This window comes from Cetorhinus maximus, chromosome 1 (assembly GCF_964194155.1).
Source record: "Cetorhinus maximus chromosome 1, sCetMax3.hap1.1, whole genome shotgun sequence".
Lineage (NCBI taxonomy): Eukaryota > Metazoa > Chordata > Chondrichthyes > Lamniformes > Cetorhinidae > Cetorhinus > Cetorhinus maximus.
The window spans coordinates 187,149,745-187,165,454 of NC_135879.1; the positions used below are offsets into that span (position 1 = coordinate 187,149,745).

Consider the following 15,710-nt stretch of genomic DNA (forward strand, 5'->3'; position numbering starts at 1 on the left):
CCTTGCCTTTCCCTCTTGTTGGAACGTATCTGAAACTTCTTCTTAAAGATCATCCATTTATCCGTTACAATTTTTCCTGTTAATCTTTGGTTCCAGTTTACCCTGGCTAGTGAATATGTTTTTATAGATAAGCACATTTAAATGGGGAAATAGGAATAAATAGTATAAGGTTTCTCATCATCAGGACCGACACAGTTTCTGCTGGATAGCCATCTCTCACTTTGTACACATTGTTCAATAATGATTTATGAGATTCTACACTTTTTACTAATATCTAGGTCACTTATTTATCTGCATGCCCTTTGAATACTTACATTTCCTCAACATGTTTTAAAAATCAATTTTTTGCCTGTTTTTTATCTTGGCAGTGGAGGAGAAATTCCCACTCTACTCCATATGGATCTGCTAGTTGTTTATTCACTCAGAGGAACCTAGCCAATATAAATAGCTTACTCTAGCTCTAAAGACGATCCAAAACTGTCCAAACTATTTATTGTTTTCCCCATTTGCATGTTTTGTATTTAGTTGACCAACTGTGGAGTTTCTCACTATAAGTCAGGGGATATACCATTTTTACGAAGATAATGTTATACCATGTAACATACAATATATCATTATTGTAATATATAATTGATCTCTCATTGCACCAATCACTGACAAGAAAATGACATACTTCTCATCAAGTTCGCTAACACTCCAGCGCATGATAAAAATAGTATCCAGTCGTTCTGGGGAGTAGGATATGATGGCTGGCAGGATTTAGACAAGGACAGACAGGAAAGAGGGAAAGAAAGATAGGATATATGTGCAACTCCATTTTATTTCAGCAGCAGAGTTCAATTCAGTGAGTAAAATCAGCCTGCACATTTACTTGTTTTAGCAATGGAAATGAGGTTATATTGTCTATATATAAAAAAAACAATCTCCTCATTGTAACATTTTACGAACAAGGCCTGGAAACTTTGGTTAATTATTCTCTGGGTTGAGGAAGAGTCATCAAGAAAGCCCATAGGTAAACAATCCAAGCTCGGGAAATGCAATAGCATTTAAGGGATTGAATTTAATCCCCATTTTAATTGAGAAAGGTGCTTGGGAGGGATTAAGATCACTTAACAGCCTGAGGCTGTACCATTCACACCCAACATCTCACCTTCACCGATTTTGAAGTCAACCGCAGTTCCCGCTGAAGGAAAGTGAGGGTCTAATTTAAACGATAACATCATGACTCAATGATGCCACTGGTACTAAGACTTAGGGGAGGCCTGCCAAGTACCAAAGTCGCCAGAGAAACTTGGTCTGCAGCAGAGTGGCTAGAGGAAACGAAGGTAAGTAGCATTTTTGATTGTTCAGAGGAAAAGGAAGAAATCCTCTGGCCTCTTTTGTCCCAGCCCTATCTCCTATACTTATCTTATGCCCGTTCACTTTGGTCCTCGGCAATGAACCCTAACTTTTTTTTTTGGAGTGCGTGGCCGTTTAATTGTTTTTGTGCAGTCGCACAAACGCAGCAACTTAAAGGTAGGGTGGCCACTGCCAAAGTCCAAGAATATTGGACATCAGACCAGTAGCACTGCTGCCAGGGGGAAAGACGTCACCCTGTGGAAAAATCCAGTGAAAGAATGGGTGCCCCTTGCTAGCACCCCTTGTGCCAACGGGAGGCCCTCCCCACTGTTTTGTCTCCCCACGTCTACCCACACCCCAACCTGTGCCAGTCCAACATGCTCCCCACCCCACGTCACCCGGACCTATCAGCTTGGCCCCAGTGAGACCCTGGACCTACCCGAATGTCCGAATCCATCGCAGAACACCAACTCCTTATCCTACCTGCAGCACTAGCAGCAGCCACTGCTCCTGCTGGCGCTGCCTCTGATTGGCTGGCAGCTCTATGAGGCAGGACGCCCTCCTGGAGACAGATGGAAGTCCCATCTCATGTTAATTAAAGGGCCATCATCTGAAAAATTAAAGCAGGGCGAGCTGGCTAAGCAGAGGCGGGCTCGCACCCCCCCACCGACCCCACTCCACCACTCCCACCGACATTCATGCTTGGGTGCAGGAAGACAGCCCTCAGCGTAAAAATACAGACTGTACTAACTAATGCGATGAGACTCATACTAGGGAATTACAATCTTACATTTCCAATTTTATAAACTAGAATTCTAGGGTACATTTTCTGCACTTGGACAAAAGTCAGTTATTTACTTCCAAGGCAGTGTTTCAAAGTAAATGTTTTAATAGAAAATGAAACCACAAATTCAGAACTGAGTGAAAGAAAACCGGTTTGTGTCATATCCATCTAACCAGGTGGCCAGCTCATCTGGCGTCCTCCAATCACGTGGATGTGTAGGTGGTATACAGACTGTGCTCCATTCTTCCCATCGTTAATTACTAAGAAAGAACAAAGAGGGTTTACTTTTAGAAAACTCACAAACTATGAGCAGACTTTAATCCAGCCTGCCGGAGTGTGCCTGATAGCGAGGGTGACAGAAGAATCGGGCAGGAGTACCCACATCGGATTCCTGGCATTGTGAAAACTGTCCCCAATTAAGGAAGGGCCTCACAATTGGAATCGATGTCAATTAGACGCATTACTAAGCCATTTCACACACATTATCCCTGAACCCACCAGAATTTAGTGATGGCTTAGGGATTAAATGGGACTCACGTGCCACTCCCATGCCTCCCATCAAACTCCATCAGATTTGCCTGTGACATTATGAGTGGGGAGGGGGGGGTTCACTCGTTGGACCTAATCGAGGGACCTGACATCAGTGGGAAAGGGGGGCCACCAAAAGCATCAGCTCTTCCCTGTCCTCGCCTCCGACCCCCACTCTCCTGTGATTCCCTCCCTCCACCCCTATTCTGGCCTACTCACCTGTGCCCTAAGATCCAGCGGAGGTTCTTGAGACAGGTCTGGAAGCATTAAGGGCAGGAGCCACCACTTCCGGTCATGCTGCCAGCATGGAGAGCTGCCGGCCTCCAACAGGCCAGCAGCCCCGGAGAGTAAGGGTTGGGATCCTAAATCCTGTGGAAAACCTGATGTTGGCCTGTGAAGTGCCTGACGACACTTAAATCGCATTGGGCCTCCCCCACGGAAGCAAGGCACGGCTCTCCAACCGGTTCTCCAACTGGTGGGGAGGATCCACATTATGGGAAGAAAACCCAGCCTATATTTACAAGTAATTAAAAACAGACCCTGGATAATTCTGATAATAACTTTGCCCGAGTGGTAGTTAACCCTAATGGAATAACATTAGGAGAGAGAATTTACATTTGCCTCATCTCCTGAAGGTACTGGCTCATGTACAAGTATTTACTGCCCTCTGCTGTCTTACCTAATATCCATATGGACACACACACACACACACACACAAATACTTCTGAACATGGGTGACTGGGTAGCAAACCAAAGTAGGAACCTAGTCAGTGTGTCCCCTTCCAGGTGCAAGAGCCAACTGAGGCATCGGTGCTGTTGCTCTGATTAAGAATGATGAAATCCAGATAGCTTAGGGTTGAGACTGAATCTTCCTGTTTGGTGTGCTCAGTTCCAATCTATCAGTGCATTTATAGATTGTATCAGCAGAACTTGACAATTAAATTCAATGAAAAAGAAAAGCTTCCTGTCTCATCTGTCCTCAAGAGCAGAGCAGATTGAAAGACAAATTTTAAAATCAATCTTACCATTTTTCTCTTTCAGTTCCTCACAGCCTTTACCTTCAGTATCTAGAGAACAGTGTTCCAAATCTCAATAGTGGAATTTACTGGGGTGCACTATTGAGCCACTTTACATTGAATGCATGGTTACTGATTGTAATATATGTTTGGAAAACTTCACAGAAATACAACATTGTGCTTTAAATGCTTTTGTTTCTCCTGCAGCATTTTTGTGGACAAGAAGGACATAGTTTCTCTCCAATATTTTCCTGAAGGAGATGACTTGTGCTGGATAGTGAATGAACAGCCCTTCATTAACATTTTACCATTGTCCACGTTTACTGAGGAGTCCAGAATATCAGTTGCTAATCCACCATAATGCAATGGATAAAGCAATGGGACTCTGCATTTGAAGCTGATCCTATTCCCATTTGACTGGAGACCTGTTACTGGAACTAGTCAATGGCTTAAAGAGAAAAAAAATATTGGAGCAGAAAATTGAATCATAAAGCTGATTTTAAAATTTTTGTTGACAACATTTATCCTTGAGATAATACCCAACAGAAAATATATCTAAAACTTATGGGTATAAAATTTCTATCAGTACGCCACACCGTCTGGAAGTCTAACTTTGATTAACAACTTAATCCAAAAGGGTGAATTTTATATTGTCATTAAACACAATTTAATTAAATGCTTCCAATTTAAGTTTTTGCTGGTTTTGTGTTGGATGGTAAAACAGTCATAATAAGGAACATAATTTTTTTTTAAAATTGCCTTCCACATCCACCTGGAATCTACTTAGAACTGGAGAAATTCCAAGCTGGCTGGACCTGGAGGTCCCCAGATGAAAGTTTCTTCCCCCACCTCCCACCAGAAATCAATCCACTGACAATGATGGACTCCCACCTAACATCATGCTAATGGGCAGGGACTCTTAGGATCTCATTTTTAGAACATAAAAATCCCAGCATTTGTAACAAGCAAACTGGCAGTTTGTTTTATGGCATGACTCTGCACAAGCAAAGTCACACCAAGAACTGGGGCATACCAATATGCTACTCTAACAAGCACCATATAATCACATCGTGGCTTCATAAAATATTAGAATGAAATTGGCTAAATGACAGGCCGAATGACACCATTTTATGGTGACTGGCCATAAAGCTGGCTGCGACGCTGCCTTGGTCATATGCAGGAATCCCAGATGCACTTTACGGAGGTCATGAACTGATCAGTTTCCATCAGGGCTGCTATCCCTTTAAAGGCCAGCTACCCAACCCCAGCAGCCCACCATTTGGAGGGCAGGTAGCACAGCAGCGCCACCAGGAGTGGTGGCCACTGCTGGGACCGTGTCTGCAAGAACAGGATGCAGGTTTCTCCCAACCAGGTAACTGAGATCTGGAGATACCAATGTCAGCCAGGCAGGCCCTGGTGAGTTGGGTGGGGGAGGGCATTTGTGAGGGTGGGGGGTTGGGGCTGCCTCAGGGGTGGCCGTTGCTGCTGGGGTCTCTCTGAGGCCCAAAGAGTAAGAGAATAGGAAGCCCCCCAACCCCGAGCCCGAAGGTAGACCTCCAGGATTCACCTGGCAGTCTTCCCACACAATGGAGGAGATGACACAAAGATAGGTAGGAAAGTATGTTGTGAAGGGGACACAAGGAGGTTGCAGATGGATATAGATATTTTGAGTGAGTGGATAGAAATCTGGCAGATGGAGTATAATGTGGGAAAATATGAAGTTGTTCACTTTGGCAGGAAGAATAAAAAAGCAGAGTATTACTTAAATGGAGAATGACTGCAGAATTCTGAGGTGCAGAGGGATCTAGGTGTTCTAGTACATAAGTCACAAAAATTAGTATGCAGATACAGCATGTGATTAAGAAGGCTAATGGAATGCTATCCTTTATTATGAGAGGAATTGAACATAAAAGGGCTGCTGAAAAAAGACATGTCGAAGCTTTTCGTCTTGCACTCATCAGGACACTTCACAAGAATACCAATATGAGGGGAATGCAAATGTTCCACACTGCGAGCCCGACTGACAATCTTAAACTGGTTGTCAGCATAATTCTTAGCATATTGAGGATTATTTAGCAAATATTTAACAATTATTTCGGCAAATGAATCAAAGGTTATCAGGGGTAGATGGGAATGGGGAATTTGAATCACAAACAGATCAGCCATGATCTTATTGCATAGCGGAGAAGGCTCGAGGGGCTGAACAGCTTACTTCAGCTCCTATTTCATATGTTCGTATGTAAGACCCAGCTGCCACTGGTAAAATGTCAGCGGCGATGGGAACAGGTCCTTAGTTGGCCACTTAAATGTCTCAGTTGGCCTCTGGGCGGGAGGCCATTCACCACCCTCCTGCCGCTCGCAAAATGGCATTCCAACCGCCACCTTCCCTCACTATTTTATAGGCCCCCTCACAGCCCAACCCAAGAGAGCTGGTAAAATCCTGTCCTTTGTATTTATGTTTATTTTTGTGAGGAAAGAGAGGTAAAACTATGTGCTAGGCATTCTACTGATTTAGGCAAGTGCGCTGAATAGGAAGGGGACATTTGCCAGCGCCTTTCGCTGTCTGTGTATATTTTAAGAGGCATGACTAACTAACTGAACAAATCTGTGCAAAGTACAAAGTTTGTAAATGCTGGACAAACATTAGTGAAAACGTAGCGATTTCACTTAAATTCAAGAAGTTATGATTGTCGCACATCTTACAGTTTTAACCAAGACATCAAGGTGCACTCTTTTCTGCTCCTCTGTACCAGCAGCCATTCTTTTATTTTCCTGTGTGCAGCCAAAAGATACTGTTCCCATTAAATACAGCCTAATCTTGTTTTCTAGGCTGTATATCCTACCAGGAAAGTACACAATAGATATGACTGTGCACCCGTCACTATCCCTGAGCTGGGGCCAGAATGGAAGTCAATAAAATCTTTAAATTTATTACATCAAATATTTGAAAACATTATATTCCTCATTCCTTGAACAGGGACATGTCCATTTATTAATAAAGTATGAGCAGACTTACCCAATCTGTACCCAGCTTCAAGCCCTTCTTTCTTCGCAAGGTTTTTAGCCACTATCAGTAAATGTCCCAGCAGCTGTTTACAACAAGGAGAACAAATTTCACACCACAGCTAAGACATCTCCCCTTGGTCAAATCTCCACATGCAGGTTTTAACAGCATCCAGTATAAAATTGCTATCAAATAAAGCTTTATTTCATGACTACTGTCGGCATTTTCAGATCTAACCAAACCCACACAAACATTTTACAATGCTCATTATTTTTGAACAACAACTTACATTTATATAACACCTTTACAGTATTAAGACATCCCAAGATCCTTCAGAGAGGGGTTAGCAACCAAAATTTGACACTGGGCCACATAAGGAGATGTTAGAGCAGGTGACCAAAAGCGTGGCTGCCTATGGTGAAGCGATAAAAATTCGAGATGTCAAGGAGGCCAGAATTGGAGGAGAGCAGTGATTGAGGATGATTATAGAGCTGCAGAAAGTCACAGAGAAACGGAGGTGGCGAGGCGATGGAAGGATTTGAGATGTGAAGTTTAAGACTGAGATGTTGCAAAGCCAAAACCAATGTAAGTCAGTGAGCACAGGGGTGATGAATGGCAGGACTTGGTGCAAATTAGGATACAATTTGTAAAGGTTTTCTGTTCAATAATTCTAAAAGGCATTTTACACTTGAAAAGAGGCAAAAATGCTCCTGCTGTTTGACTAAACTGTTCCTTAGTTATCTTATAAAATACAGCTGAAACCATTTAGTGGCTTTTTATTGACATTCTTAGCAACGCTTTCCATTTTTGGCCCTCCTGAAGTGAAGGACTCATGCTGCCATAGATCCTGATAGGTGTCAGAAGCCCTTCAAGTATCTTGTCCAAGTGAAAATTCTTCACGTGTAATCCAGGCAGAATGTCAGCAGGGCTACTGCAGGTTACTCAACTGCAGGTACATCACAGATGAGCACAATTCTAACCTCAGCCAATACCTCTCAATGTTCCATTCCAACAGTTACCACTGGGATAATTCAGATGTGTGTGTGTTTGCTGGATAATTTCAGAAGCAGAAACCCTAGCCAGTTATTCCCCTCCCAGTCTCAGGATGCTCAGGCCAACCGTACCTAACTCCACTGCAGCTCTAGTTGAGATCAGCTAGTGTAGCACAGACTAAGGATTAAACTGTTCTGGTCTGAATAGCCTCAATAATATTGCTACTTATCACCGAATAGTAACAGTATTATATTCTATATATAATAGCCATCCTTTCCTACCTCTTTATCATCATCTGTTGCATCACTGATCCGTGGTATAGCGATTTTGGGTATCACAAGGAAATGAACTGGACCCTGAGGATTTACATCTCTGAAAGAAAGGCACTGTAGAGAAGAAAAAAAGTAAACACCGAACCATTAAAGCGACATAAAAAGTAGCACAAATAGGTAATTTAGAATCAAGTTCCTCCTCCAACCTTCTGGGGCTAAGAAAAGTAAGCCTTAATTTCTCCTCCTGTGTGTGATGTTCTCTCACAGGCTATTTCAGATTTCCTGTATGAAGTACATTAATGGTATAAGCATTGTTTTCTTAGAGTTAGACTGTTTAGTGATCATGCAATGCAGTGAAATAACTTACAGCAATGGAATAAGGAGTACCGTACCCATACTAATCACTCTAGGCTGAAGTAAAACACTGCAACTGCTGGAAATCCAGGTCAGACAGCATCTGTGGAGAGATAAACAGAGTTAATGTTTCGGGTCAATAATCTGATCATCAGATGAAAGATCATTGACTTGAAACATTGGGCTGAAATGTCCTGGCCCCTTAGTGACGGGTTTGGAGATGGGGGATGATGCAGGAAAGTTGTGGCAAACTTCATTGGGATGTATCTCCAATGACGTCCTACCTCCAGGCAACTTTCCCAGGAGCATGATGCATGGGAATTGGCAATATGCTTCACGGAGGCAGGCAATGAAGACAGATACAGCCCCAATTAAGACTCTAGCACTGCAACTTTCTGGCATCGCACAGAACCCTTGCTGTGTCAGGTTGGATGGATCAGAGTTAGCTTGTTAGTTGGGAGGTCCAAGCTGCGACTCAATTAAGGATTCATATTTATTTGCCAATGATAAGTCACAGAGGGGATCTATCTCCAGGCAGCCGGCACGCCCTTGCAGCCACTTCACGGAGACAGATGTCTCTGCTGATGCCTGCCTCAATGGCAGCTGCGTGCCTCCCACCATAGCCCCGCCACTGCTCCTGCTGATGGCCAGGCATTATCCTGCGAAGGCAGATGTCTGTCCTCCCCACAGGCCATGCTGATTGGACCTCCCAATGTTGGATTCCCAAACTGGACAAGGCTCCCGGACGTAGCTTCCTAATGGCCGCCTCTGGGATGATCACATCTGGCATCCCGTCACTTGCTCTTCCGGGTCCCGACACAGAGTTGATCCTGACATCAGGGTCGGCACACTAACGGCAAAATTCAGCGGGTTAACTCTGTTTCTCTCTCCACAGATGCTGCCAGGCCTGCTGAGCATTTCCAGCATTTTCAAGTACCTATGACTTTAATTCATAAATTTGTCTACATAACAATGACTCACTTTCAATGTAATTCATAGGGATATCCTGAAAACTTCACAAGACATTATGTGGATGGAAGTTCGTTCTTTTCAATATTGAGTATCCGCAATTCATGGAAAGAATGCGCCAGGAGGCCTTCATTACCACAAGTGAAAAGGCGTTCAGTGCAGTAAATATACCTGATCATCTTCATATAGAATGTCGGCTGGAAGTGATTTATCAATAATTTTTGTGAATAGTGTAGGTGGTTGGTTTCCGTATTTCTTTCTTGCATCATCAGCCAACTTTGCTTTAAGAACTTCACTGCCATTGACTTTAGACGAACAGCAACCTTTCTAAATATGAAAAACAAAACATCAGAGTTTAATATGCAACACATTGCTGATGTAACCTGTAGCCACAACATTATGATAACCTGAACCTGAAAACTTAGAGGCATTAAGCAGGTGTAGCTTATGTGTAGTCCAGGTATGTCCTCTCCACAAAAAGCAGGATAAATCTAACCCAGTCAATTACCACCCCATCAGTATACTCTCAATCATCAGCAAAGTGATGGAAGATGTTGTCAACAGTGCTATCAAGCAGCACTTACACAGCAACAGCCTGCTCACTGATGCCAAGGTTGAGTTCCACCAGGGCCACTCAGCTTCTGACCTCATTATAGCCTTAGCCCAAACAGGGACAAAAGAGCTGAACTTAAGAGGTTGGGTGACTACCCATGACATCAAGGCAATATTTGACCGAGTGTAACATCAAGAAGCCCTAGAAAAACTGAAGTCAATGGGTATCGGGAGAAAACTCTCCACTGACTGAAGTCATACCTAACACGAAGGAAGATGGCTGTGAATGTTGGGGGCCAGTCATCTCAGCTCCAGGACATCACTGAAGGAGTTCTTCAGGGTAGTGTCCTCGGCCCAACCATCTTCAGCTGCTTCACCAATGACCTTCCTTCCATCATAAGATCAGGGTGGGGATGTTCGCTGATGATTGCACCATGTTCAGCACCATTCGCGACCCCTCAAATATTGAAACAGCCCATGTCCAAATGCAGCAAGACCTGGACAACACTCAGGCTTGAGCTGATGTCTGACACAAATCTTATTTGCTTACTTGACCATCTCCAACAAGTGAGAATCTAACCATCGCCCCTTGACATTCAATGGCATTACAATCACTAAATCCCCCCACTATCAACATCCTGGGGGGTTACCATTGACCAGAAACCGAACTGGACTAGCCATATAAATATATAGATAAAAACAAAAAGCTAAAAGCTACTGCGGATGCTGGAAATCCAAAACGAAAACAGAATTACCTGGAAAAACTCAGCAGGTCTGGCAGCATCGGTGGAGAAGAAAACAGTTGACATTTCAAGTCCTCATGACCCTTCAGCAGAACTGAAGTAGAGTTAGGAGAGAGGTGAAATATAAGCTGGTCTAAGGTGGGGGGTGGGGGGAGAGAGAAGTTGAGGGTGGGGTGGTTGTGGGGACAAGCAAGCAGTGATAGGAGCAGATAATCAAAAGATGTCACAGACAAAAGGATCAAAGAGGTGTTGAAGGTGGTGATATTATCTAAGAAAAGTGCTAATTAAGAATGGATGGCAGGATACTCAAGGTAACAGCTCTAGTGGGGGTGGGGTGGAAAGACTAACAAGGTATTAGTTGTAGATTAAAAAATAATGGAAATAGGTGGGAAAAGAAGAATCTATATAAATTATTGAAAAAAAAAGGGGAGGGGGAAGAAACGGGGTGGGGATGGGGGGAGGGGGAGTTTAAGATCTAAAGTTGTTGAATTCAATATTCAGCCCGGAAGGCTGTAAAGTGCCTAGTCGGAAGATGAGGTGCTGTTCCTCCAGTTTGCGTTGGGCTTCACTGGAACAATGCAGCAAGCCAAGGACAGACATGTGGGCAAGAGAACAGGGTGGAGTGTTAAAATGGAAAGCGACAGGGAGGTTTGGGTCTTTCTTGCGGACAGACCGCAGGTGTTCTGCAAAGCGGTCGCCCAGTTTGCGTTTGGTCTCTCCAATGTAGAGGAGACCGTATTGGGAGCAACGAATGCAGTAGACTAAGTTAGGGGAAATGCAAGTGAAATGCTGCTTCACTTGAAAGGAGTGTTTGGGCCCTTGGACTGTGAAGAGAGAGGAAGTGAAGGGGCAGGTGTTGCATCTTCTGCGTGGGCATGGGGAGGTGCCATAGGTGGGGGTTGAGGAGTAGGGGGTGATGGAGGAGTGGACCAGGGTGTCCCAGAGGGAACGATCCCTACGGAATGCCGCCAGGGGGGGTGAAGGGAAGATGTGTTTGGTGGTGGCATCATGCTGGAGTTGGCGGAAATGGCGGAGGATGGTCCTTTGAATGCCTCTTTTGATTATCTGCTCCTATCACTGCTTGCTTATCCCCACAACCACCCCACCCTCAACTTCTCTCTCCCCCCGCCCCCTAACTTAGACCAGCTTATATTTCACCTCTCTCCTAACTATACTTCAGTTCTGCCGAAGGGTCATGAGGACTCGAAACGTCAACTGTTTTCTTCTCCACCGATGCTGCCAGACCTGCTGAGTTTTTCCAGGTAATTCTGTTTTTGTTTTAGCCATATAAATACTGTGGCTACAAGAGTAAATCAGAGACTGGAAATTCTGTGGTGAGTAACTCACCTCCTGACTCCCCAAAGCCTGTCCACCATCTACAAGGCACAAGTCAGGAGCATGATGGAATACTCTCCACTTGCCTGGATTTGTACAGCTCCAAAAAATTCAAGAAGCTTGACACCATCCAGGACAAAGCTTGATTGGCACCACATCCACTACCTTCAACATTCACTCCTTCGACAACTGAAGCACAGTGGCAGCAGTGTGTAGCATCTACAAGATTCACTGCAGCAACTTATCAAGACTCCTTCGACAGCACCTTCCAAACTGCAACCTCTACCACCTAGAAGGAGGAGGGCAGCATATGCATGGGAGCACCATCACCTGTAAGTTCCCCTCCAAGTCACACATCATCCTGACTTGGAAATATATTGCCATTACTTTACTGCCACTGAGTCAAAATCCTGGAACTCGCTCCTTAACAGCGCTGTAGGTGTACCTAAATCACATGGACTGCAGCAGTTCAAGAAAGGGGCTCCATCACCACCTCCTCAAGGGCAATTAGGGATGGGCAATAAATGCTGGCCTAGCCAGCGATGCCCAAATCCTGCAAAATAATTTTTTTAAATCTGCAGTATTTTGCTTAAGATCTGCTTAAGGAGCAGACAGGACAGAGTTGGCGTGCTGTCTGACTTGCAATCAGCTAGCGGAGGTGTTTTGCAGTCCTGTTTTCGGCAGCTGTCCAATTTAACTCCCCAGAAAAGAAAGTTTGGTTTCCTCTTGGGCACAAAACACCGATTGGAATTATATCTGTGAGCAGAAATTGCAGCATCTAAAGGGAGCAACTTGGGCTGGCAGTGAGCTGCCTGCAGAGTGTTGCCTTGCCCACGAAGGCTAAGGGATTAAACGGAGCTGAAGCTGCCGCTTTGAGAACTCTCAGAGACGGCTCGCATTCCAGGAAAAGTAGCAAAGCAAACCCAGCACTCCGATTGGTTCCCGCGGTATGACAGCGTCATTCGACTGAAGCCGTCAATCAAATCAGCCTCTATTGTGGGTGCTGGGCCTTTGCTCTGGGGCTGCCTACCTGCACACAGCCGCCGCCGAGTCTGCTCTCCAGCAGCGCCCGCCTCACATAGAGAAGCCTTGGGGCAGTAAAGCGCCTGAGCAGCTGCAGCGCAAACACTCCAGTCATCGTGCCTGACCCAGGCTGCAAGTCCCCGGTTCCCCCCTCCTCCTACTAACCACATCGACACAACCCACAAAGCAGCTTCTGGTTGGTTCGCTATGAGCATGTGATTTAGAACAATGCGACGGCAATGGCAGGGAAATAGTAAGAGTGAAATTTATGGCAATGGCGAGTGAGACATTTAAGCTATTTAAAGGTGTTTTTTTACACTAGGGTAGGACAGATGTGTGGGTGCGCTTTAAGACGCATTTACATTGGTGATAAAACAAACATTTTTGGAAAAAGCACGTCAGGCATTTAACTATAACTATTCAGGTCATAGAATCATAATAGAATGGTTACAGCATGGGAGGCCATTCAACCCGTCGAGTTCATGCCAGCCCCCTGCAACAGCAATTTAGCTGCCTGTAGTCCTGCACAAGTACAAATACCAAATGAAAATAGCTTTGGGCTGTGATGCCCTCCATGATTTTTAGACTGGTGTACTGAGTACAACCTGTTTATGAGAGGTTCCATCCAGGGTGAGCAACTCTTGTGAAATAAAATAAGGGACACTTAGACTGTGGGACTGGGGAGAGGGAGTTGCTGCTGACACGAAGACCAGTGGGGGGAGAGATTGGCGTGGGGAGCGAAGGGAGGGTGGAGGGGGGGGTCGGTGTTTAAAGGAACCAAAGCTTACAACTTCTCTTGTGAAGTTACAATGTACAATATCAATGTATGATATCATCTCTCTGCTGGTCAATTCATAGATTTGCAGTCCTGCTCAAATCACTCAACTGAGACTCCCAGGCTCAGTCTCCCACAGGCTCTCCTAGAAATACTGTTCAAACTGTTAAAATAAGGGACAATCCTTTAAAATATGGAATAGTTGGTCACCCTGATTCCACTAGTTTCATGCTGGTGTTGTAGTGGGAGACCGAGAAAATCCACATGAAATTTCAGAGCCTCACCATCTAGTTTCATATGTGAAAAATGGCCACTTGGGGGACTGAGGATTCTTGTTGTCCATAACTCTCAGGAGAGAAAGAGAAAATCTAGAAAAGCAAATGCTTTCATTTTCTTCCTCCTTCCTTATAGGGTTGTGTTTTTATCAGCTCAGCATCTCCCCAGATGATGCAAATTATATCAAGGACAAACAAATATTACTGGCATTATACACAGCAGGACATCAGCAATCTGGAAAATAAAATAAAGACAGGTTAACATTTTGGGTGTCACCCTTTGTCAGAATGCCTGAAATTTTGACCTGTTTTTCCTCTTTGCAAGTAGTATGGAAAGATAGAATTGAGGGCGGAAAAGTGGAGTTGAAGTCCAAGATCAGCTGTGATCGTATTGAATGGCAGAGCAGGCTCAAAGGGCTATACTGCCTACTCCGGATCCTATTTCTTGTATTCTAAAAGCCTTGATTATATTGAATGGTGGAGCAAGCTCGAATAACCTACTCCTGCTCCTATTTCTCATGTTCTTATGATACTGATGTACCTATTGCTTATTCACAGCATTTTGTGATTTTTTTGGATATCATTTCTTTTTTAAAAAACCTTATACATAAAATATCAGGGAGAGCAGTGTTGGAGGAACACAAATGCATATCCCATCAATAATGGTACCATCAGTCTATCTTAAAATATCTATTATTCTTCTTTGTGCTCCCTATACTAAGCTTCAAATGCTTGCTGAAGGGTAGGCAGGTGCCAGGTCTCTACCAATGCTGCTAATGAATCAACAATTATGAGGTGGGAAGCTCAGGGTAACTCCTGTAATGTTCTCTTTATGCAGGGAAGGGCTTGAACTCTACACAATGAGGTAAACTGCACTGTGATGCAAACCTGTGTCACGCCATTTGTCAGAATTCCACACTTCTACAATTCTTCTATAGCCCTATAGAGGAAACTTCTGTTGGTTCTATAAATTGCATAATATATTACACAGCATTTCATGAGAGTCAGCAGAATTAGCGGAAAAATTGAAATCGTTTACCCTGTTAGCCACATCCCATTACATATCCATACAAATTGGTGTTCTGTTGAAGGGTCATGAGGACTCGAAACGTCAACTGTGCTCTTCTCCACCGATGCTGCCAGACCTGCTGAGTTTTTCCAGGTATTTTTATTTTTGTTTTTGTTTTGGGAAACATTAAGACTAGTTTGACAATTAAGAATCCTACTCCTGAAATGCACGAGAAAATTTCAGCCATTTATAAGCCTTTATAGTTAACCTAATCCATAAGGGTTATGTATAAAAGAAACTATTATCCTGCAAAATGAAGGAAACCAAACTGAGGTATCCAATGTGACATCAGTGTTTTGAGTCCAACTTACTTGTTACACTTATAAGCATTCATAACACTGTGGCTGCCCTGATATTAACCCCGATATGAGTCTATAGAAATTTGATCTTAAATATGTGTATATCAATATATGCACATAAAATTCATATTCATACAAAATTACATATAAATAATTATAGAGTTGGGTGAGTTGGGAGATTTCAGAAACATGTTTCATACAGCCTCCTAGTGGTCACAATCTGCAACTACATTAACACCTGATAGCCATTTATAAAGGTACACTTTGACACTGTATTCTCAAACTTCATGCCAATATAGAATGCAAGGTTTGTATATAGAAAGTGCAGGCACAAGATTTTTTTAATTATTTTCACCCGCTGTGGCCAATGCGCATCATTGA

General features: G+C 43.8%; 1 protein-coding gene across 1 annotated transcript; it reads right to left on the bottom strand.

Annotated features, from left to right (window-relative positions):
- Positions 1 to 800: 800 nt before the first annotated feature.
- On the bottom strand, positions 801 to 13,097 carry LOC144685842 (putative HIT-like protein Synpcc7942_1390). The gene is made up of 5 exons (XM_078550789.1): positions 12,919 to 13,097; positions 9,430 to 9,585; positions 7,945 to 8,049; positions 6,683 to 6,755; positions 801 to 2,382 (listed from the first exon to the last, which is right to left on the bottom strand). Exons 1-5 carry the CDS (start codon positions 13,024 to 13,026, stop codon positions 2,291 to 2,293), a joined length of 534 nt encoding a protein of 177 aa, XP_078406915.1. The 5' UTR covers positions 13,027 to 13,097; the 3' UTR covers positions 801 to 2,290.
- Positions 13,098 to 15,710: the final 2,613 nt, after the last annotated feature.

Bases quoted from the DNA above. Each gene is read 5' to 3' on its own strand.
- LOC144685842 (XM_078550789.1), bottom strand. From the start codon at position 13,026: ATGACTGGAGTGTTTGCGCTGCAGCTGCTCAGGCGCTTTACTGCCCCA. The intron at 9,586-12,918 runs GTAGGCAGCCCC...TTTCATATTTAG, and splicing joins TCGGCGGCGGCTGTGTGCAG to AAAGGTTGCTGTTCGTCTAA. The intron at 8,050-9,429 runs GTATATTTACTG...TCTTCTCTACAG, and splicing joins TTCTATATGAAGATGATCAG to TGCCTTTCTTTCAGAGATGT.